Source organism: Schistocerca gregaria, chromosome 10 (genome assembly GCF_023897955.1).
Source record: "Schistocerca gregaria isolate iqSchGreg1 chromosome 10, iqSchGreg1.2, whole genome shotgun sequence".
In the NCBI taxonomy this organism is placed as follows: domain Eukaryota; kingdom Metazoa; phylum Arthropoda; class Insecta; order Orthoptera; family Acrididae; genus Schistocerca; species Schistocerca gregaria.
In genome coordinates, this window is record NC_064929.1 from 186,885,237 (window position 1) to 186,910,428 (window position 25,192).

The window sequence follows — 25,192 nt, forward strand, 5'->3', positions numbered from 1 at the left end:
CACTTTCAGAAACGACTTCCTGACACTTAAATCTATACTCGATTTTACGAAATTCCTCTTCTTCTGAAATGCTTTCATTGCCAGTCTAAATTTTATATCCTCTCTACTTCGACCATCATCAGTTACTTTGCTCCCCAAACAACAAAACTCCTTTACTACTCTAAGTGTATCATTTTCTAATCTAATTCCCTCAGCATCACCCGACTTAATTCGACTACATTCCATTATCCTCGTTTTGCTTTTGTTGATGTTCATCTTATATCCTTTCAAGACACTGTCCATTCCGTTCAACTGCTGTCCCAAGTCCTTTGCTGCCTCTGACAGAATTACAATGTCACCAGTGGTCCTTTACGTTTTTATTTCTTCTCCGTGGATTTTAATACCTACTCCAAATTTTTCTTTTGTTTCCTTCACTGCTTGCTCAATATACAGATTGAATAACATCGGGGATAGCCTACAACCCTGTCTCACTCCCTTCCCCACCACTGCCTCCCTTTCATGCCCCTCGACTCTTATATCTTCCATCTGATTTCTGTACAAATTGTAGATAGCCTTTCGCTCCCTGTATTTTACCCCTGCCACCTTCAGAATTTGAAAGAGTATTCAAATCAACATTGTCAAAAGCTTTCTCTAAGTCTACAAACGCTAGAAACTTAAGTTTGCCTTTCCTTAATCTAGCTTCTAAGGTAAGTCGTTGGGTCAGTATTGCCTCACGTGTTCCAATATTTCTACGGAATCCAAATTGATCTTCCCAGAGGTCGGCTTCTACCAGTTTTTCCATTCGTCTGTAAAGAATTCGCATTAGTATTTTGCAGCCGTGACTTATTAAACTGATAGTTCAGTAATTTTTGCATCTGTCAACACCTGCTTTCTTTGGGATTGGAATAATTATATTATTCTGGAAGTCTGAGGGTATTTCGCACATCTCATACAGCTTGCTCACCAGATGGTAGAGTTTTGTCAGGGCAGTTCCTCCTCAAAATCCTAGGCCCCTCACAAGGACTAACACCTCAACCCATAGAAGTTCTTATTCCACCCAAACCATGCACCCCCACCTTTTACCTCCTTTCTACAACACACAAACCTACTCACCCTGGCCGTCCCATAGTTGCTGGCTTCAAAGCACTGAACTTATATCTGCCTTAGTTGATCAACACCTGCAACCCATAGTACGAAGACTTCCCTCCTCTATCACAGACACCATCCATTTCCTAAATCATCTGAAATCTGAACATCCCACTCCCACCACACCCCCTGCTTGTCACCACTGATGCCAGCTCCCTCTGCACCGACATCCCCCACATACATGGTCTCCTGCTGCTGAACACTTCCTCAGTCAGTGCCCACCCAATTCCAAACCTATGATATCCCTCCTGCTCACCTTACCTAACGTATAACTTACCAGCAACTATTACATCTTTGAGGACCAAACATATGAACAGATCAGAGGTAGAGGCATGGGAACCACGATGGTTCCTTCCTATGCCAAAGTTTTTACAGGTTGTTTTGGACAGAGCTTTCCTGGGATCTCTAAGTCGTCAGCCCCGATTTGGTTTAGTACGTTGATGACATGCTTGCCATATGGACTCCTTGTGAGGCTAACCTGTTAAAATTCCTGAAATCTCTAAATAGATTTTCCCAATTAAATTTTGCATTATGCCACTTTCCTTGATGTTGATCTCACCATCAACGAAGATCAGCTACACACTTCTGTTCACATAAAAGTAACTAACAAACAACAGTACTTACATTTTGATAGTTGCCATCCTTTCCATGTCAAACATTCCGTACCATAGGGCCTCGACGCTTGAGGCATATGTTTTTGTTCAGATAGGCTCTTTAAGCAGTACAGCACCATTCTCACCTCAGCATTCACTGGGCATAATTACCCCATCAGCTTAGTTCAAAAGCAGACATTCCAGACCATCACAGCTGATACTGGTACTGCTGATCCCTCCAAAAAACAACTCAGGAGTACACTTCTTGTCACTCAGTATTATCCAGGTCTTGAATGTATTAATAAGCTACCTCGACAAGGCTACAACTTCCTAAAATTATGCCCTTAAATGTCATCCATTCTGTCACCCTCCCAATCTCCACAATATCCTTGTCAGAACATTTAACACATCAGCCTCAGCTGCAAATACATTATGACTGGTTACTAAGGTGCTACAGTTTTATACTTGACATAGCCAAACTTTGGCATGCAGTAGTTTAGAGTCGCTCTCTTTGAAGAAGGCCAAATTATTTTGGCTGAAACCTGGGTAAAGTTTGATTTCTGTTTGCAACTGAGGCTTACGTGTTATATGTTCAATTATCACAGTTGCTGACAGGGCTGCACAATGTTAAAAATTCTTAAATCCTTGTCAGACCCTACGCTGCTCCTGTACCCATCTCCCTATCCCGTGGCGCCTACCACTGTAACCGTCCCCACTGCAAGACTTGCCCCTTCATCCTATCATCACAAATTATACCGGCCCTGTAACTGGCAAAACATATACTGTCAAAGGGAGAGCCACTTTTGAAACAACACAGCTATAATGTGAACAATGTACGATCTTTTCCATCAGCACGACTACCACCAAGTTATCAGTTAGGATGAATGAGCACAGACAGAAGGAGTATACTGGCCACACACAACACCCTATTGCAGAGCATGCTCTACAACATGACAGTCAAGATCTTGGGGTCTGTTTCACCACACATGCAATCTGGACCCTTCTCCCGGACACCAGATTCTAACTGACACTACAACATGTCCTCGGTTCTCACCACCTATCTGGCCTCAATTTATGTCAATTTCTTCTGTCTAAGCATTTCTTCACAGTAACAATTTCTTTCTTCAATTCCCTTTCCAACCTCTATCACACACAATGCACTTAGTTTTTTGCTCTTATAAACTCATGCACGATATTCCAGCAGTAATCACTGTCTTCTATATTACCCCATCTTCCACCTTTAACCTCGCAGGTTTCAAATCTCATCCGGTGCATTCCCCAACATTCACTCTTTCCATTGCACCCTGTCTGGTAACTCTCACCTGACCCTGGGTTCTGAGTGATCTTTCCAAACACTACCCCTTTTCCTAAATCTCACCAATCCTTTTCCTTCACCATTCTTCCTTCCTCTTCAACACTTCTGCCAGAAGCCACTGACTTCTAATGCTTGCAAACTGTGATACCTTTTATGTGTGTTTTCCTGCTGCCTCTTTGTGGGTAGACTTTTTTAATTAGCTAATTATACTATAGCTACCTCAACAGATAATTCATATGAATTAAACCCAGCACAACTATTGCCATTCATATCAAACTATATATTTTCAATAAAAAAACTAACATTACAATATTAATTTTCAGGATGCTTTTCCAGACAACAGTTAACATCAAAACATTACAGACTTTAACAATGAGTAAATGCTTTAGTACAAAAATATCCATACAGTAAAGAAGCTGCATTATGTTTTTGAAAAATATCCTCATAATTATAAAAATTTCATATGAGTATAAAAATGGCACAGAATACAGGAAACTTCTAATCAAACTCCTCAGTATCTACAAAGCCATATACTGACCACAACAAACATAGCAGAAATGAGAACATTAACAGTCTTACAAAAATGAGCAAATTGCACATGCTGCATCACAAACAGTTTTAGAACAAGAGATTCTATTTCTGCAGGCATGATTCAGCTAGGAATGTACCTTCAATTCATTGTATACATTAACTCAGATCTAACATGTACTAAGGTCTACATACACCATTTTTGTTCTTGGATGTCATGGAATGTTTTCGTATGACATATTAGCAACTGTTTAAGACTAAACAGAAGCTAAGCGCTACACTAAACAGAAGCGGTGTGGTATAAAATCGAACATCAGAACAGGTCAATGGTTTGGCAGTGTATTTGCTATAGTGACAGCTCAGTGACACTTTGTTCCTTGCAAGTTCCAGCATCTTTTCGGTCTGCTAGCAGCATCTGGTTTTAGATTTTATAATCATTGATAAAAGTGTCACTGTCTGCTTTGGTAATATGTAAGCTGTGTAGATAACTACTGGAACTCAGGAATAACAAATTATGTTGTTTAAGAGAGGACATCTCTTTTTTTTCATTTCGTCAGTTCTTTCAGTTTCAGCTTAATTATGTTGCAATTAAGTGTTTCAGTTTTCGATAGTGTAAATGTAACATACTACTCAAATGTGTTTCTTTTCTGTACTAACTTGAAAATTTATTTTTCCAGGTGTATGTTGTTGATCACAACAAAAGTATTCCCTATCCACTTATGGTTGCAGACACATTATTGATGACAGTCAAAATTTCAGCAAGTGTTCTACGCCTTTTTGTCCTGAATTGTCATTTCACTATTTATGTTGTAAGTGCAATAACTGAAGTGGTTTGTTTCTTTTGCTTGTTAGTTTTTACCACATGAAATTGCACTTAACGCAGAAAGCCTTTAGCGCAAGCTACGAGCTTACGTCCTTCACTGTAGGTACCCATCTGCCTTCTGCAGACATTAGAACTACCAATACACCAATATTAGGCCCAATGGCCTACTATGCTAGTAGTGTTGAATACCTACCGTATTCAAACTTCAGGTGCTCTGTTAACAGTATGGATGCAATAATTCTAAATATTGCATCCTTACTGGTACAGAACACCTAAAGTTTGCATGTGGTAAGGTGCCGAAACTAATAGCATTGTGGGCCATCATGCTTAATATAAGTGTATGGATAGTTCCAAGGCAGATGGGCACCTACAATGTCCCTCTATAGGATCCATAAGGCCTGTTATGGTCGATGTGTAGCAATAGACGGAAAGCTGTTGACAGACAGTCAAGTTGTGTGTTGGACCTTACTGTTTGTGCACGGAAGTCTGGTTTTTACGGCATTACATTGAAGGACCTAAGCTCGTAGCCTGTGCTAGAAGATTTCTGCAGAAGTGTGCATTTCATGTGGTAAAAAACTAACAAGCAGAAGGAACAAACTGCTTTAGTGACCACATTTAAAAACAATGAGATGACAATTCACGGGGAAAAGATAGTTGTGACAGTGGATCATATTACAACTATCAAGCGTGCGAGACTAACTTTTGCATGTGTCTACTGTTTGCATGCTGATACTCCATTTGATTATAAAGTACAGATAACAGCAGTTTAGTGGTGGAACAAACGCAAGTTGGTGTGTACAAGAGTGATTTTGCGCTCATCACATGCTTTGATGACTTCAGCATCATTTGCAGATCCTGCTGGGCTGACAATGTATTCCACTCCACTCTGAAACAGAAATAAAATTAATTTAAACCAGGAGACAAAGTTTTATTTTAACCTATGCTAAGCAACAATGAGTCTGCATGAATTTTAAAAATGGTCAGATCTATTTAGGTAGTTACTTGATCCACATACATTGCAAAGAGACTGAAACCCATGGCACAGGACACTTATCACAGTATCAGACACGGGGGTTTCTTCCTGTTAAATCTGGTATGTAACACAGGTAGAGTGATTGATTAAATACTTCCACACATCCTCTAATTAGTCTAATTACACCTCTACAGCCCCTAAAGGAGCGATACATTGGGATTGAAGAATCTCTCCAGAGCCTTCACTTATACATGTTTAGGTTAGAAGTTCCACAGAAAGTGCTGAAAGGGCTTCAGTTTCAAAGAGTGCAGGGCGAGCACAAGAAGATGGTAGGCATAGCAGCGATCAATGTTGTAATTGTAAACTGTCATAGCTGTGTCAGAAAAGAACCAGAGCTCCAAGTGCTAACAGGAAACACTTAATCTCAATCAGAGGTATGCAAAGTGGCTAAAGCTGGAAATAAATACAACCAAAACTTTTACAAAGGATTTAAATGTGTTTAGAAAGGATACATTAAACACAGTTGGTAGTGGAGTTTTTATTGCTGTCAATATTTTACCTCAGAGTGAAATTGAAGTAAGCAGTTCCTGTGAGTTGTTATGGATAGAGATTACACTCCGACTACATAAGCACAGACCAGATGTGGTTTAAATTCAAAGAAATAGTATCAAAGGCAACCGAGAGATGTATACCAAATGAATTAATATGAGATGGTATTGAATCCCCATGGTACACGAAACAGGGCAGAACAAACACTGTTGTAGAACCAATGGAAAAAAGCATGCCAAATTTAAAATAACATAGTTTTACAGAAGCTCAAAAATTAGCACAAACTTCAATGAGGGATGCTTTTAACAGTTACCACAACGAAACTCTCTTGAAACATGGCAGAAAACCCAAAGGCATTCTGGTTATATGTAAAGCACATCAGCGAAAAGACGAAATCAATATCTTCATTGTGCGATAACAATGGTGACGTTATTGATGACAGTGCCGCTAAAGCAGAGTTACTAAACAGTTTCCCAAAATTCCATCACAAAAGAAGACTAAGTAAATATTCCAGAATTCGAATCAAGAACAACTGCCAACATGAGTAACTTACAAGTAAGTATCTGTGGTGTAGTGAAGCAACTTAAAACGCACAATAAATGCAAGCCCTCCAGTCCAGGGTGTATATCAGTCAGGTTCATTGCACAGTATGCTGATACAATAGCTCCATGCTTCGCAATCATAAGGAAATTGTTGCTTATTGAAAGATCGTCACTGGAAAGTTGTAGAAATCCCATCAACACCCAAGAAAGGGAGTAGTGTAAACTGCTGAATTACAGATCCATGTAACTAACATCAATTTGCAGTAGGATTTTGGAAGGTATACTGTGCTCAAACGTCATGAGTTACCCTTAAGGAAATGCTTTACTAACAAATAGGCAATGTTGTTGTTGTTGTTTTCAGTCCTGAGACTGGTTTGATGCAAGCTCTCCATGCTACTCTATCCTGTGCAAGCTTCTTCATCTCCCAGTACCTACTGCAGCCTACATCCTTCTGAATCTGCTTTGTGTATTCATCTCTTGGTCTCTCTCTACGATTTTTACCCTCCACGCTGCCCTCCATTACTAAACTGCTGATCCCTTGATGCCTCAGAACATGTCCTACCAACCGATCCCTTCTTCTAGTCAAGTTGTGCCACAAACTGCTTTTCTCCCCAATTCTATTTAATACTTCCTCATTAGTTATGTAATGTACCCATCTAATCTTCAGCATTCTTCTGTAGCACCACATTTCGAAAGCTTCTATTCTCTTATTGTCCAAACTAGTTATCGTCCATGTTTCACTTCCATACATGGCTACACTCCATACGAATACTTTCAGAAATAACTTCCTGACCTTTAAATCTATACTCAATGCTAACAAATTTCTCTTCTGCAGAAATGCTTTCCTTGCCATTGCCAGTCTACATTTTATATCCCCTCTACTTCAACCATTATCAGTTATTTTGCTCCCCAAATAGCAAAACTCCTTTACTACTTTAAGTGTCTCATTTCCTAATCTAATTCCCTCAGCATCACCCGATTTAATTGGACTACATTCCATTATCCTCGTTTTGCTTTTGTTAATGTTCATCTTATATCCTCCTTTCAAGACACTGTCCATTCCGTTCAACTGCTCTTCCAAGTCCTTTGCCGTCTGTGACAGAATTAGAATGTCATCGGCGAACCTCAAAGTTTTTACTTCGTCTCCATGAATTTTAATACCTACTCCAAATTTTTCTTTTGTTTCCTTTACTGCTTGCTCAATATACAGATTGAATAACATCGGGGAGAGGCTACAACCCTGTCTCACTCCTTTCCCAACCACTGCTTCCCTTTCATGCCCCTCGACTCTTATGACTGCCATCTGGTTTCTGTACAAATTATAAATAGCCTTTCGCTCCCCGTATTTTACCCCTGCCACCTTCAGAATTTGAAAGAGAGTATTCCAGTCAACAGTGTCAAATCTTTCTCTAAGTCTACTAATGCTAGAAATATAGGTTTGCCTTTCCTTAATCTAGCTTCTAAGAGAAGTCGAAGGGTCAGTATTGCCTCAAGTTTTCCATTTCTACGGAATCCAAACTGATCTTCCCCGAGGTCAGCTTCTACCAGTTTTTCCATTCGCCAGTAAAGAATTCGCTTTAGTATTTTGCATCCGTGACTTATTAAACTGATTGTTCGGTAATTTTCACATCTGTCAGCACCTGCTTTCTTTGGGATTGGAATTATTATATTCTTCTTGAAGTCTGAGGGTATTTCGCCTGTCTCATACATCTTGCTCACCAGAGGGTAGAGTTTTGTCAGGGCTGGCTCTCCCAAGGCCGTCAGTAGTACTAATGGAATGTTGCCTACTCCCAGGGCCCTGTTTCGACTCAGGTCTTTCAGTGCTCTGTCAAACTCTTCATGCAGTATCATATCTCCAATTTAATCTTCATCTACATCCTCTTCCATTTCCATAATATTGTCCTGAAGTACATCGCCCTTGTATAGACCCTCTATATACTCCTTCCACCTTCCTGCTTTCCCTTCTTTCCTTAGAACTGGGTTTCCATCTGAGCGCTTGATATTCATACAAGTGGTTCTTGTGGTGCCACCGCGAGACACCACACTTGCTAGGTGGTAGCCTTTAAATCGGCTGCAGTCCGGTAGTATACGTCAGACCGACGTGTCGCCACTATCAGTGATTGCAGACCGAGCGCCGCCACACGACAGGTCTAGAGAGACTTCCTAGCACTCGCCCCAGTTGTACAGCCGACTTCGCTAGCGATGGTTCACTGACTTCTACGCTCTCATTTGCCGAGACGATAGTTAGCATAGCCTTCAGCTACATTATTTGCTACGACCTAGCAAGGCGCCATTATCTGTTACTATTGATACTGTGGATCATTTAATGTCGAGAGAGACGATCGTCATTAATGGATTAAAGTTAAGTATTCCACCAGCTACGTACGTTTTTCTCAATTCTAATTCTCTTGTCATGTTCCAGACCTCACGGCAGCCTGCATGAGCTAAAATGCGTGCATTTCGGCCTCTTTTTTTAGTAATACGGTGTTGGCTCCCCTGCCAACCACAACAGTTCTCTTTTGTCCAAAGGTGTCTTTTGTTTTCCTGAAAGCAGTATCTATCTTACCCCTAGTGAGATAAGCCTCTACATCCTTACATTTGTCCTCTAGCCATGCCTGCTTAGCCATTTTGCACTTCCTGTCGATCTCAAAAATGAGATGTTTGTATTCCTTTTTGCCTGCTTCATTTACTGCATTTTTATATTTTCTCCTTTCATCAATTAAATTCAATATTTCTTCTGTTACCCAAAGATTTCTAGTAGCCCTCGTCTTTTTACCTACTTGATCCTCTGCTGCCTTCACTACTTCATCCCTCAAAGCTACCCCTTCTTCTTCTTCTGTATTTCTTGCCCCAATTCCTGTCAACTGTTCCCTTATACTCTCCCTGAAACACTGTACAACCTCTGGTTCTTTCAGTTTATCCAGGTCCCATCTCCTTAAATTCCCACCTTTTTGCAGTTTCTTCAGTTTTAATCTACAGTTCATAACCAATAGATTGTGGTTAGAGTCCACATCTGCCCCTGGAAATGTCTTACAATTTAAAACCTGGTCCTAAAATCTCTGTCTTACCATTATATAATATATCTGATACCTTCTAGTATCTCCAGGATTCTTACATGTATTCGACCTCCTTTCAGGATTCTTGAACCAAGTGTTAGCTATGATTAAGTTATGCTATAACAATTATTAAAGTTTTGTAAGTAGTCTCTCAGGCTCGCAGTATGCATCTGTCTTCAAGAGAACACCAATTCAAGCTATTAAAAATTCCTTCGAGTCTCTCTTGTGAGCCAAACAAACGTAAGCTCACCAGACAAACGAGCTAGTCACCTCAGTGGGCATGCACAAATGAATCGTTACGCCTTTACAGATGGCACAGTAATCGAGTTACATGCTCAACATGCACATGCTGCCTCTAAGTGAGCATAAGGCAGCAGCAAACACGAGTAAATGTAAGGACATGACAAAGTGGCAAAGCAGGGCAATCACATTTGGTCGTGACCATGACCACACAGTGTATAAAGTCGCTGCATTTGTTGGTGTTTCGCAGTAGACTATCCAATGTGTCTAGAAGAAGTGGTGTAACACACACAGCCACGATGCACGACACTGTATTGTGGTCTGAAACCTGACAGAGGGACAGAAAACATGTTTCACGGCTCGTGAATTAAAACTGCTTTCAAACCTGACAGGAATTGCTGCAGGCAGTGAAGAAAGGACCACCCCCAAAGATTAGCAAGACAAAATAGTGAGAGGAACTGCACAGGATGAACATTTTGAGTATGTCATCTCACAGGAGGCCATTGCTCACACAGGCACCTATAGATCACAAAAAACAAAGTTCATTGGGCCAAGAGAATATGTGACTGGTTTTCTGAACATTCCCCATCATATTACGCCTTGACTGGCCTGCAAAATCACACAACTCTAACCTCACAGTTTGGTGGGACTGCGAGATCAGATCTCAGCAAGTGGATTAACCTACATACGGCATACCTGCACATCCTTGTGCACTCACTTCCTTATTGAGTTAAGTCGTTATTAAGTCCAGGGGAGGAAATATATTGTATTAACTGTTGCTGGAAACTATTTCTCTAAGGGTGACCAATTTTTTGTCAGGTGAGCTTATGGCCAGTCATGCTGCCCTTCTCTATGTGCATGCAATAGCCTCTGTTAGTCCTATTTCGTTTGTGTCCCACACACTTGAGTAATATTCTAGGATTAATCGTACGAGAGATTTTGTAAACAGTCTCATTTGTTTACTGACTGGAATTCCCCAGTATTCTACCACTGAACTGCAGTCTGTGACCTAGTTTCCCTACAACTGAGCCTACATTATCATTCCATTTCATATCTCGACAAACTGTTACACCCAGGTATTTGTACGACCGTCCGATTCCGACAGTGACTCGGGGGATTATAGTCGTCAGATACTGCATTTTTGAGTTTCGTGAAGTGTACAGATTTACATTTATGTCCTTTTACAGCAAGATGCTGACCTTTGCACCACTTCAAAATCTTATTAAGATCGTCCAGATACTTGTGCAGACAAATAGTTCATTACAGATAACTGTCTAATTTGCAAAAAACCTGCGGTTGCTATCAATACCATCTGCAGGGTCACTGATGTACAATATGAACAGCACAGGCCATAACACACTTCCTCGGAGCATTGGCTGAAGTTGCTTCTCCTTCTGTTGATGACTCTCCATCTGAGATAACTTGCTGTGTCCTGCCAACCAAGATATCCTTAACCCAGTCACAAACTGTGTTTGATACCCATGTAATCACACTTTTATTAATGAAACTGGCTTGGTAGGGCATCAAATGCATTTTGGAAATAAGAAATACTGTATTCACCTGATTTTCTTGATCCGAATCAGATTCTGCATCATCGGTGTTTTCTAAATTTGTGCTGATCTGTATGGAGGAGGCCATTCTATTCAAGATATTTTATGCAACATCTCAGTCATTAGCCAACATTTACTTTAAGCCATCAATCTTCATAAGGAAATTTTCAACCTATATTTATTTCAACATCCCATCAATAATTTCACATTATGTCCCATTTCTCTCTTCAGGTTCTATGAAATTCCAAGCTGCTCCTCTAGCACCTCAGATAACCCGAAACGACCCACCTGCCCCATCTTGATACCCCCCGTAGTGTCAGGGTGTAGTTAGAAGCATTTGAAAACAATAATACGTTAGCTCAGCATCAGACAATTCTTTCACTTCAAATCCTTATTTTATTTTATTTTATTTTATTTTATTTTATTTTTTTTTTTTTTTGGCAGTGCTGACTTCTGATAGTTTATTAGTGATTTATAGTAAACAGTTTTGTTTTTCAAGTAAGAATGAGTGGTAAGTAGTTTTACTCTAGTAGAAAAGGCATGAAAACATCGAGTCCGACATGGCGTCAAAATGCCATTGAAAGATTTGAAAGCAAATAAATCACTTGTTCCGGATGGAATTCCAGTTTAATTTTATACAGAATACTCTACAGCATTGGCCCCTTACCTATCTTGCATTTATCGTGTATCTCAACACAAAGTCTCAAGTGACTGGAAAAAAGAGCAGGTGATTCCAACACATAAGAAAGGTAAAAGAATGGACCAGCAAAATTATAGACCAATATCCCTAACTTCTGTTTGCTGCAGAATCCTTGAACATATTCTCAGTCTGACTACAATAAACTTTCTTGGGGCTAAGAAACGTATGTCCATGTATCAGCACAGTTTTAGAAAGCATCACTCATGTGAAACTCAGCTTGCCTTTTTCTCACGACATACTGAAAACTATGGATAAAGGGCAACAGGCAGATTGCATATTTCTAGATTTCTGGACAGCATTTGAAACCGTGCCCCCATTGCAAGCTGTTAATGAAGCTATGAGCATATGGAATAAGTTCACAGTCAAAGACTTTTTAAATAATAGAATCCAGTATGTTGTCCTCAACAGTGTGTGTCAATCAGAGACAACGGTATTGTCAGGAGTGCCCCAGGGAAGTGTTATTTGACCGCTGTTCTCTATATACATAAACGATTTGGCAGACAGGGTCTGCAGCAGTCTATGGTTGTTTGCTGATGATGCCGTAGTGTACAATGTGTCGAAGTTTAGTGACTGTAAGAAAATACAACACTACTTATACAAAATTTCCAGTTGTGATGAATGGCAGCCAGAACTAAATATGGAAAAATTTTAGTTAATGCAGATGAGTAGGAAGAACAAACCTGTAATGTTCAGATACAGTATCACTGGTGTCCTGCTTGACACAGTCAAGTCGTTTAAATATCTGGGTGTAGCACTGCAAAGTGATATGAGGTGAAACAAGCATCTGGAAATTGTGGGAGGGAAGGCAAATGTTCAACTTCAGTTTCTTGGGAGAATTTTAGGAAAGAGTAGTTCATCTGTAAAGGAAACTGCGTATAAGATGCTGGTTTGATCTATTCTTGAGTACTGCATGAGTGTTTGGGACCCATACCAGATCCGATTGAAAGAAGGCATTTAATAGTGGGCTGCTAGATTTGTTAACAGCAGGTTTGAACATAACTTGTTATGGGCATGTTTCGGGAACTCAAATGAAAGTCCCTGGAGTGAAGAGGACATTCTTTTCGAGAAACACTATTGAGAAAATTTAGAAAACCAGCATTTGAAGCCGACTGCCGAAAGATTCTATTGTCAACAAATATCACGCGTAATGGTTCAAAAAATGGCTCTGAGCACTATGGGACTTAACATCTATGGTCATCAGTCCCCTAGAACTTAGAACTACTTAAACCTAACTAACCTAAGGACATCACGCAACACCCAGCCATCACGAGGCAGAGAAAATCCCTGACCCCGCCGGGAATCGAACCCGGGCGTGGGAAGCGAGAATGCTACCGCACGACCACGAGAACGCGCGTAATGGCCACGAAGATAAGATACGAGAAATTAGATCTAACGGTGGAAAATCCGACATGGAATGTAACAATATTATGAAAGGGAATGTTGATACTGACCATGTAGCAATGGTGTGTGTGTGTGTGTGTGTGTGTGTGTGTGTGTGTGTGTGTGTGTGTGTGTGTGTGTGTGTGTGCGAAGTCTAATTCGGGAGAAGGCCTTTTAGCTGAAAACTTATTTGTTTCAAGTCTTTTGCTGTGCCTATCTGTGAATCAATATCTCCACTTTAGGGTGGGTAGTAATCTACCCTTTTCATAACATTTTCATTGTTCCCTCCTGGATTTTCAATTGTTTGAAAGATTATGAAAAATAATTTAATGTAATTGTAAGATGAATAGTATCTCAAGCATCAGGTAAAAAAGTTAATCTCTCATTGATGTTATACCGATTAGAAAAAATCCAAAACCAATTATGTATGTCATCAAGTATGTTGTCATAATTACTGGAAGCTAATAATAAATATTCCAGGCAAGTATACAAAATCAAAATATATACATATACACTGCCCGATAGCAAAAACATGAAGCAGCCAGTAGACATCATCGGATGTCAATGCAACTTCACACACATACATACAAGTCATTGAGAACATAAATGCTAGGATTTGCATCTGTCTGTAACCAGTAGAATGTCCACCAGTGTTTTAAGTGTTGTTACCAGTCCCACTAGCATACATAAGGGGTGTGACAGTGTCAGATGTCGAGTGTTCATTGTGAAGGACAAGAAGATGTCACATACTCATGTGAAGCAGCATTATCAGAACCTGATAAGTTTGAAAAGGGCATCATTGTGGGTGTCCATTTGACCAGCTGGTAAACTCGTACAATACCCAGATCTGCAGTGCAATCGGACGTTACTGTGACTGGTTGCTGGACGGCACAGGAATGTGAATGCAGGTACATTTGTCATCAAGGTTCTCTGTCAACGACACCTGAGCACGATAAGGATGGATCACCATACTGAGTGCCAAGCATGTAGTAACCCATTCACGTCTGTTCCTGCCACCTCATGATGAGTAAAGAACTCCGTGCAACATTTTGTGTCATCCCACACACCATTAGCCAAAGACCAGCAGCAGCTGGATAATGGAATTACCGTCCCATACAGGAGCCAAAATTAATGCCAATTGTTGTGTTTGGAGTGGCACCATGTCTGCGAAGTGTGCACTGCTGAGGAGTGATGTCACACTGCATTCACTAACAAATCAATGTTCTGCATTACAACAGATGACCATTGTTGGCAAGTACAGTGTTAAGCAGAGGATAGGTCCCATTCTTTTATTGCTTTGGTAACGCCCAGTAGTGCCACTCCCAGTGTCATGGTGTGGACAGCCATTAGGTACGATTTCAGGTGACGGCTGGTAGTAATTGCGGAAACTTTGATGGCACAATGGTACATTACGGACATCTTGTGTCCTCACATGTTAACTCTCACGTGAAAGTATCATGGTGACATTTTCAACAGGATATTGCTCGTCCACATTTAGCACATCTCTACAAACACTTCGCTCAATGTTGAGGTACTCCTCTGACCACTAAGATCCTCAGATCTGTCCCCGATAGAATGTGTGTGGTATCCAGAATATGAATGATCAGTTATACCAGTTGTGGGTCAGCTTGTCTCAGGAGAGAATCAACGACTTTATGACACTGTTCCCAGGCCAGAGGGGTATCTCGTCCCCTCTGGGCCCTTCACTGTACAACTGCCTCGAGTGTTCAAAAAGCACAGCATAGCTCTCTCTCTCTCTCTCTCTCTCTCTCTCTCTCTCTCTCTCTCTCTCTCTCTCTGCGGTGAAATTGGGATTGTGAGGCTGAAAGTGCAGGAGGTCAGGTCCATATGTAGGAGGATAAGAGTGGAGAAACTTCAGGATAAGGAAATCAGGCACAAGTACATAACAGTGATCTCAGAAAGGTACCACTAAGTTGAATATAGTCCATTACAGTCATTGGAAAAGGAATGGACAAAGTACAAGGACACGATATTAGAAGTGGCTAAATAATGTCTTGGAACACTAGTGTGTAAAGGTAGGATGAAGCAAACAGCTTGTTGGAATGACACAGTCCAGGCAGCCTGTAGAAGGAAAAAGAAGGCATATCAAAAATGGCTACATACTAGAACTCAGGGAGACAGAGAAAGTTGCGTTGAAGAAAGAAACAAAGCCAAACAGATAATAGCAGCATCCAAGAAGAAATCTTGGGAAGACTTTGGAAAAAAGTTGGATACTTTGGCTCAAACTGCTGGAAAACCATTCTGGAGTGTAATTAGCAGTCTTTGCAAGGGAGATAAGAAGGAAATGACAAGTATTTTGGACAGGTCAGGAAAATTGCTGGTGAATCCTGTGGATTCCTTGGGCAGATGGAGGGAATATTTTGAAGAGTTGCTCAATGTATGTGAAAATATGATCAGTAATGTTTCAGATTTCGAGGTACAATGGGATAGGAATGATAGAAATAGGATCACATTTGAAGAAGTGGAGAAAATGGTCAATAGCTTGCAGTGCAATTAAGCAGCTGGAGATGGATGAAATTAAGTCAAAACTCATCAAATACAGTGGAATGTCAGGTCTTAAATGGCTACACAGGATAATTGAAATGGCCTGGGAGTCGGGACAGGTTCCACCAATCTTTAAACATGGAAACAGAAAAGACTGTAACAACTACAGAGGTATCTCTTTAGTCAGCATTGTGGATAAAATAATCTCAGATATTGTTGAAAGGAAAGTCCAAGTATTAGTTGAGGATCAATTAGATTAAAATCAGTGTGGGTTTAGGCCTCTTAGAGGTTGTCAGGACAGATCTTTAGTTCACGGCAAATAATGGAGAAGTGTTATGAGTGGAACAGTGTATTGTATCTCTGCTTTATAGATCTACAGAAGGCGTATGACCGGGTTCCTCAGAGCAAGTTACTGTCAGTTCTACGAGACTATGGAATAAGAGGCAAACTTTTGCAAGCAATTAAAGGTCTTTACATAGATAGTCACGCAGCAGTTAGAGTTGACGGTAAATTGAGTTCATGGTTCAGAGTAGTTTCAGGGGTAAGACAAGGCTGCAACCTGTCTACACTGTTGTTAATATTATTTATGGATCTTATGTTGAAAACAATAGACTGGCTGGGTGAGATTAAGATATGTGAACACAAAATAAGCAGTCTCGCATATGTGGATGACTTAGTTGTGATGGCATATTCGATTGAAAGTTTGCAAAGTAATATTTCAGAGCTAGATCAGAAATGTAAGGACTATGGTATGAAAATTACCATCTCCAAAACGAAAGTAATGTCAGTGGGAAAGAAATATAAACGGATTGAGTGCCAAATAGGGGGAACAAAGTTACAACAGGTGGATGGTTTCAAGTACTTAGGATGCATGTTCTCACAGGATGGCAACATAGTGAAAGAACTGGAAGTGAGGTGTAGCAAAGCTAATGCAGTGAGCGCTCAGCTACGATCTACTCTCTTCTGCAAGAAGGAAGTCAGCACCAAGACTAAGTTATCTGTGCACCATTCAATCTTTCGACCAACTTTGTTGTATGAGAACGAAGCTGGGTGGATTCAGGTTTCCTTATCAACAAGGCTGAGGTTACGGATATGAAAGTAGCTAGGATGATCGCAGGTCCTAGTAGATGGGAACAATGGCAGGAGGGTGTCCACAATGAGGAAATCAAAGAGAAACCGGTTGAATGAACTCTATAGATGTAGCAGTCAGGGCGAACAGGCTTAGATGGTGGGATCATGTTACACGCATGGGAGAAGCAAGGTTACCCAAGAGACTTGTGAGTTCTGCAGTAGAGGGTAGGAGTAGTCAGGGCAGACCAAGGAGAAGGTACCTGGATTCGATTAAGAAAGATTTTGAAGTAATAGGCTTAACATCAAAAGAGGCACCAATGTTAGCACTGAATAGGGGATCATGGAGGAATTTTCTAAGGGGGACTATGCTCCAGACTGAATGCTGAAAGGCATAATCAGTCTTAAATGATGATGGTGGTGATGATGATGATGAATATGAAAATTATTTGACAATGTACGAACAAGGACATAAATATCTGGAAGCAAACATTTCAACAACTATTCATTCATAAAATTAAACTGGGACATTGCACCTAGACAGACAACCACCATCTCAATGAGCCATTATTTCAACAATGAACCGACAACAGGTGAGTACTAAAAAAAATTTTTTTTTTTTTTTAAAGCATCTCTCTAATGCTTGGAGATAAGTTGCACTAACATAAGCACCATATCAGTTAAATGAATGCACTTACACCAAAAGATGATTTCAGTCATCTTAATAATTAAACTAACAGCATTTATGTATTATTGGGAAGGGACAATTTCAAGTTGATATCTCTTTTTATTTTACTAGCACTGTATTAACCAAAACTGGTAAAATAAAAACAGCCTAAGATTTTTCCAAAACTTAACAGCCAAGCACACTGTCTTAAAATAACTCTAATCATGTTATTGGACATAACAATGGACATTTATACCTTCTGATATCATACATAGTTTTTCCTCTTCCAGCCACTCACCTGGTAGGCGCGATCGACATTGTCCCGGAAGGGGAAGAAAGCATCTGAGCTGAGAGCAACTGACTTCAACTGCTTGATCCACTCCTGACGTTCCTGCTGTGTGAGGAATGGGGGAACCTCTTCGTAAACTGATGCCCAGGTATCATACTCCATGTCTTTACCTGAAAAACGAAAAATTGTATCAACAAGATCTGTTTTAATGAATAATGAATTATTAGCTGATAAATATAAAACAAAATTAGTAAGGACCCTGTAACTACCAGTATTGTCACAGCACAAAACCACAAAATAAAATGGTTATTTAAATATTTTTTTTTAAAGATGTAATAGAAAAGCACTATACATGAATAACAGTTACCATTTGATGATGGGCTTGTAAGCCAAAAAGCGGTTACCAAAATAAATTACTGCAGAACAACCATATTTATCATTTGTAAGTATGGAGAGGAAGTGCAAAATGGCTAAACAGGGATGGCTAGAGGATAAATGTAAGGATGTAGAGGCTTATCTCACTAGGGGTAAGATAGATACTGCCTACAGGAAAATTAAAGATACCTTTGGAGAGAAGAGAACCACGTGTATGAATATCAAGAGCTCAGATGGCAACCCAGTTCTAAGCAAAGAAGGGAAGGCAGAAAGGTGGAAGGAGTATATAGAAGGTTTATACAAGGGTGATGTACTTGAGGACAATATTATGGAAATGGAAGAGGATGTAGATGAAGACGAAATGGGTGATACGATATTGCGTGAAGAGTTTGACAGAGCACTGAAAGACCTGAGTCGGAACAAGGCCCCCGGAGTAGACAACATCCCATTAGAACTACTGACGGCCTTGGGAGAGCCAGTCATGACAAAACTCTACCAGCTGGTGAGCAAGATGTATGAGACAGGCCAAATACCCTCAGACTTCAAGAAGAATATAATAATTCCAATCCCAAAGAAAGCAGGTGCTGACAGATGTGAAAATTACCGAACTATCAGTTTAATAAGTCACAGCTGCAAAATACTAACGCGAATTCTTTACAGACGAATGGAAAAACTGATAGATGCGGACCTCGGGGAGGATCAGTTTGGATTCCGTCGAAATGTTGGAACACGTGAGGCAATACTGACCTTACGACTTATCTTAGAAGAAAGATTAAGAAAAGGCAAAACTACGTTTCTAGCATTTGTAGACTTAGAGAAAGCTTTTGACAATGTTGACTGGAATACTCTTTTTCAAATTCTAAAGATGGCAGGGGTAAAATACAGGGAGCGAAAGGCTATTTACAATTTGTACAGAAACCAGATGGCAGTCATAAGAGTCGAGGGGCATGAAAGGGAAGCAGTGGTTGGGAAAGGAGTGAGACAGGGTTGTAGCCTCTCCCCGATGTTATTCAATCTGTATATTGAGCAAGCAGTAAAGGAAACAAAAGAAAAATTTGGAGTAGGTATTAAAATTCATGGAGACGAAGTAAAAACTTTGAGGTTCGCCGATGACATTCTAATTCTGTCACAGACGGCAAAGGACTTGGAAGAGCAGTTGAACGGAATGGACAGTGTCTTGAAAGGAGGATATAAGATGAACATTAACAAAAGCAAAACGAGGATAATGGAATGTAGTCCAATTAAATCGGGTGATGCTGAGGGAATTAGATTAGGAAATGAGACACTTAAAGTAGTAAAGGAGTTTTGCTATTTGGGGAGCAAAATAACTGATGATGGTCGAAGTAGAGAGGATATAAAATGTAGACTGGCAATGGCAAGGAAAGCGTTTCTGAAGAAGAGAAATTTGTTAACATCGAATATAGATTTAAGTGTCAGGAAGTCATTTCTGAAAATATTTGTTTGGAGTGTAGCCATGTATGGAAGTGAAACATGGACGATAACTAGTTTGGACAAGAAGAGAATAGAAGCTTTCGAAATGTGGTGCTACAGAAGAATACTGAAGATAAGGTGGATAGATCACGTAACTAATGAGGAGGTATTGAATAGGATTGGGGAGAAGAGAAGTTTGTGGCACAACTTGACTAGAAGAAGGGATCGGTTGGTAGGACATGTTTTGAGGCATCAAGGGATCACAAATTTAGCATTGGAGGGCAGTGTGGAGGGTAAAAATCGTAGAGGGAGACCGAGAGATGAGTACACTAAGCAGATTCAGAAGGATGTAGGTTGCAGTAGGTACTGGGAGATGAAGAAGCTTGCACAGGATAGAGTAGCATGGAGAGCTGCATCAAACCAGTCTCAGGACTGAAGACCACAACAACAAACAAGTATGGAGTAGTTCTACCATGAAGTGATAGAATAATCCATTAACATGCCAAAGTAACCTCTATGAAACAGTAGAATAAACTGAACAGCACCCAACAGTGATTGTAAAAAGTGGCAGGAAAAAGTACAGTACTTTTGTGTACGAGATAGCTGAATGAAGTTTAACGAAGAATTCTGCATAACTGTTTTTCAATTTTTATTGATTCAACGGATAGTTACATGACTGGCACGAGGTGTGTCAGAACAAACGTTATGTTAAATATTTTGTGCAGTTCAGAACAAGTTAATGCATATAGCATTATACAATATTATATTGACGGAGTATCCAAACTACATTGGATTCATATTATCATTCCTGAAAATCATTCATTAACAATCCTGAAATTAATTAAAAGACCCCATAGCATGACAATAGCAGATCATCCTCCATAGCATGAGAACAGAAATAATGATCACCTCAAAGAAGGAAAACCATTTTGTAAAGGTTGAGTAAATATAAAGAAAATCATGGTGCCTCAAACATTATTTTGCAAAATTTAGTGTTCCCAGATGCAGCAATTGACATCATGGTGTTAGATTTTGTTGCAGACAACTTTCAATGGAAACATACATACATACATACATACATACATATATACATCCATCCATCCACCCACCCACCAACCCACCCACCCACCCACCCACCCATCCTCCTCCTACTCCTCCTCCAAAATTACGAAATAATTTTGCAGTGAACACACAGTGCGTAGTGAGGCAATCACTCTGTTGTAGAAATAATCAAAAGCCAAGATCACTTAAGAACTACTTACTGGATAACCGGTTTCAACACGCTAAATTTGCCATCATTGGATCTGTGAAGATATAATGCGACAGGTTTGAGGGAGGGCTTACATGAGTTACACTATATACGCTACTATTAGTACAGTACCACATACGTGAGTGTAGTGTAACATTTATAAACCATTTTGATATAATGATACATAGGGCAGACCAGCTGATATAAAATAACTGTCACAAAAAAAAAAAAAACCTGCTCTCGTAGTCATTCTTTTCCATCGGATATGTACACGTACAAAAGCAAAACAAATCAGAACCGCGTATTTCATCAATGCATCATCATGATGAAACCGACTGTCACAGCTGAGGAGGGAGAGGCAAAAGGTATAATAATGTATTACAACAACAAAACCAATGATTGCATAGATGTCACTGATGCTGTGTGTAGTAAATATTCTGTTGCTAGCATGACAAGACAGTGGCTTCTGTGTCTCTCTTCTTGGTTGTTGAACACTGCAGCTCTCAATAGCCACATTGTATTCAAAACTAAGAAAAACGTTTCAGTTAGAAGAGACAATACCAGAGAAGGAAAGTTGCTACTCACCATATAGCGGAGATGGTGAGTCATGATAGGCCCAATAAAAAGATTCACACAATCATAGCTTTCGGCTATTAAGGCCCTTGTCAGCCATAGACACACACACACACACACACACACACACACACACACACACACACACACACACACACACACACACACAAATGCAACTTGCACATACATCTGCAGTCTCAGAGAGCGGAAACTACATTGCGAGCAGCAGCACCAGTGCATGATGGGAGTGGCGACCGGGAGGGGAGGGGGGGGGGGTTAAGGAGGAGGGAGGAGGCTGGGGCCGGGAGGAGGAGGGATAGTATGGAGGGAGTGGTGGACAGTGAAGTGTCGCTGTTCAGACGGAGGGCAGGAGAAAAGCTTCGGAGGGGATAAGCAACGGAAAGGAGAGAAATAAAAATAAATTAAAAGTCTGGGTGGGGCGGTGAAATGACGGTTGTGTAGTGCTGGAATGGGAACAGGTATGGGGCTGGAAGGGTGAGGACAGTGACTAATGAAGGTTGAGGCTAGGAGGGTTACGGGAATGTAGGATGTATTGCAGGGAAAGATCCTACCTGCGCAATTCAGAAAAGCTCGTGTTGGTTGGAAAGATCCATATGGCACAGGCTGTGAAGCAGTCACTGAGATGAAGAAGTTAGAAGAGAATACCTCAGAACCCTACGAAAGTCTCATAACACCACGTTTGACAGTAAGTGGAATCCAGACATACCTCCTGCGCAAAATTCTCAGGTTTGCCTGTAACCTTTCCGGCATCCAAGAACAAAGACTAGTTGAAGATCCACAACCAAGGAAAAGTGGAAAATGCCAGAAATGCAAGAACAGCAGAACTAAAACCGTTCACTAAGTCTGCAAGATGTGGTTATGCTACCATATGCTGAAATGGTTTGTGGTGACTGTTTTGAGAAATGATGATTTTGGAGGACGATATCTCACATACAATTCATTATATTCATAACTTCTATTTATATTGATTTGTAAATACTAGATTTCAGCTATCAGTCATCATTTTTAAATTTTATTGCCAGATCTATATTTCAGTTAGCAACTAGCCATTTTCAATGCTAAGAATACAAGAGGTACATAGTTAGATAATGTCACAAAAAAGTTGCAATTAATGGCTCAACTCATCTGGTTTGTATATTACATACCATTATCATTTTTATCAGTGCATGTAATGCCTGTTGGTTGGGCTTCGCCCACAGTTCTTTGAATATTACTGTTTGCGGAAGGCGGGCTGTATGGAGAACACATTCGTTGGTTACATGGCGCCATCTATGTGAACTATGTATAAACCTCAAGGGAAGTAAACCACTTCAAATTTAATTACATAAAATGAAACACAAGTAAAATTCTTACATTGTCGTCTGACTTATTTCATATTTATCATCAAGTAATAAAAAATTTCCATCTTCACTCCTTGTGAGTCTGTCATTATTATTAAAACATTTAAATTGGGTCAGGTGGACAAAACTATTTTTTTTTATTTAAAAACACTAGAAGACAAGTCCTGTATACACCTATTAGTTGATATGACTTAAATATATTTATTTTTATATTATATCTCTCTTTATTAAAACATAATAAGTATATTGTTCATCATATTTACTTAATAGTTCATAGATGGGCCAAACATCAGTCAGATGCATGGTTATTACAATTTGGCTGTTCCGCTGTAGATATAGAGGGTGCTAACTTCTTTCTCCCTTAAAGCCGATTTTCCTTGTAAATGCCAAACAACCAATACATTGAATTGCTGTTAATAATACTGTTTATGCATCTGACCTAACACATCATGGAAGAAGTTGCTGCATAAGTGTGAGAAGGGCAAGTTCCTCCACCTCCTGGAAGAGCTGAAGATCTTCTGCTATCACAAAAATACCAGCAGCAACCCGATTAATGATCAGGTTGTTGTGAAAAATGCATGGTTCTGGAAGTTTGATAACTTGTTGCTGGGAACCGGTGTAGGATTTGACCCGGGGGAACGAGATAACACCTGCCAATGTGTAGCAACCATTTGCATTATACTATACAAATATGATGAGTATAATTCTGAACCAACAGAACAACTTCTTCCATGATATGTTAGGTCAAACGCATAAACAGTATTATTAATTCAATACGTTGGTTGTTTTGCATTTACAAGGAAAATCAGCTTCATGGGAGAAAGAGGCTAGTACCCTCTATATCTATAGTGGAATAGACAAATTGTAATAACAATGCATCTGACTGATGTTTGGCGCCATCTATGAACTATTTAGTAAATATGATGAACAATATACTTATTATATTTTAATAAAGGGAGATATAAAATAAATATATTTAAGCCATATCAACTAATAGGAGTTTACAGCACACCTTCAAGTTTTTTTTTCCACCTGACGTAATTGCCCAACCAACAGGCATTACATGCGTTGATATAAATGATAGTGGTATGTAATACACAAACCAGATGAGTTAAGCCATTAATTGCAACTTTTTTGTGACATCATCTAATTACATACCTCTTGTATTCTTAGCATTGAGAATGGCTATTTGCTAGCTGAAATCTATTATTTAGAAGTCAATATAACTGTCGCTGCGTGCAATAGCCTTCTGAATGGAAGGTAACCTGATTGTTCTATTTATATAATGAAACGTTAATATTTTTGACTCTTAGTTTTACAACCAACTCTCATACAAATTAGTTATCAATCATATTTACTTGTATTTCCAGATTGCTTACCTTCTTACCTTTAATACTACAAAGAGATATTTTTCTTAGTTTTCTTTTTTACAGTTATCGCATAATTCAGAAAACATTTAGTACTACCTGAACAGTTTATCACTTGTTACTGGGTCCCACACAGACCCTGTCAACCGTTCTTGAAACGGTTTTTCGACCGACCATTCTAAGGTTAATTTGTGCAGTTCATAAAATATTTACAATGTCAAATTGGTATTAATTTCTAAACTTTTAAAATGATGCCATGATACTAACTTATGGTGAATGTCAACAAATCTACGAAGAGCAGCACAGCTTACCTCAAACTCGCGAATAGTGCCAGCATGCAGGCGATCACAGACATTGCCTGGTGAGGAAATGCCACGTGCACAGCAGAGGCATTCACTGCCTGCACTTCTCCACTAAAGAACACCACTGGTGACAAGCATTATGCCCTATCAATGGGGGGTACTGTAACATTGTCTTAACAGTTGGCCACTGGAAGTGCCAGATTCCACACACAACTGAAACTGAAGCCAATAGTGTTATCAAGTCAGTCCTTCACGAGGTGGATTTCAAAGGCTTCCTCAGTGATCAAATTCCAAAAAGATGACACGTGTGCTGGAATTTAGACATTGTCTCAGACAATAGTGTACCATATGAATGCAATATGCAGCAGTAGTAGTAGTCAACCCTCAAAGCCAACAACAGACCACCAAAGTTGGTGTATACTAATGTTTATGAGTCAAGGTAATCACCAATGATGACCCCACAGGCAGTGAATATTTCTGCTGTTCAAATGGTATTAATTCAGCTGGTAGTGTCTACTATGATATGCACAATGGAGTGGGACCACAGGTTTATAAGGCAGACAGGAGGGCCACACCATTACTCTAATGACTCTGAAAATAGCAACACATTCTGCAGCCCATATCTAGGAAG

The 25,192-nt window shown here is 39.8% G+C and overlaps 1 protein-coding gene across 5 annotated transcripts in view; it reads right to left on the reverse strand.

The window, feature by feature from the left end:
- Positions 1–3,292: 3,292 nt before the first annotated feature.
- The window catches only part of LOC126293737 (bifunctional purine biosynthesis protein ATIC), a 96,751-nt gene continuing 74,851 nt past the window's right edge, over positions 3,293–25,192 (reverse strand). For all 5 annotated transcript variants that reach the window (XM_049987081.1, XM_049987078.1, XM_049987080.1 and 2 more), the window contains exons 10-11: positions 17,913–18,073; positions 3,293–5,270 (exon numbers count right to left, since the gene is read on the reverse strand). In XM_049987081.1, the coding sequence (XP_049843038.1) occupies positions 5,151–5,270; positions 17,913–18,073 (281 nt within the window). In that variant the 3' untranslated portion in view covers positions 3,293–5,150. The remainder of the gene's footprint in view (positions 5,271–17,912; positions 18,074–25,192) is intronic.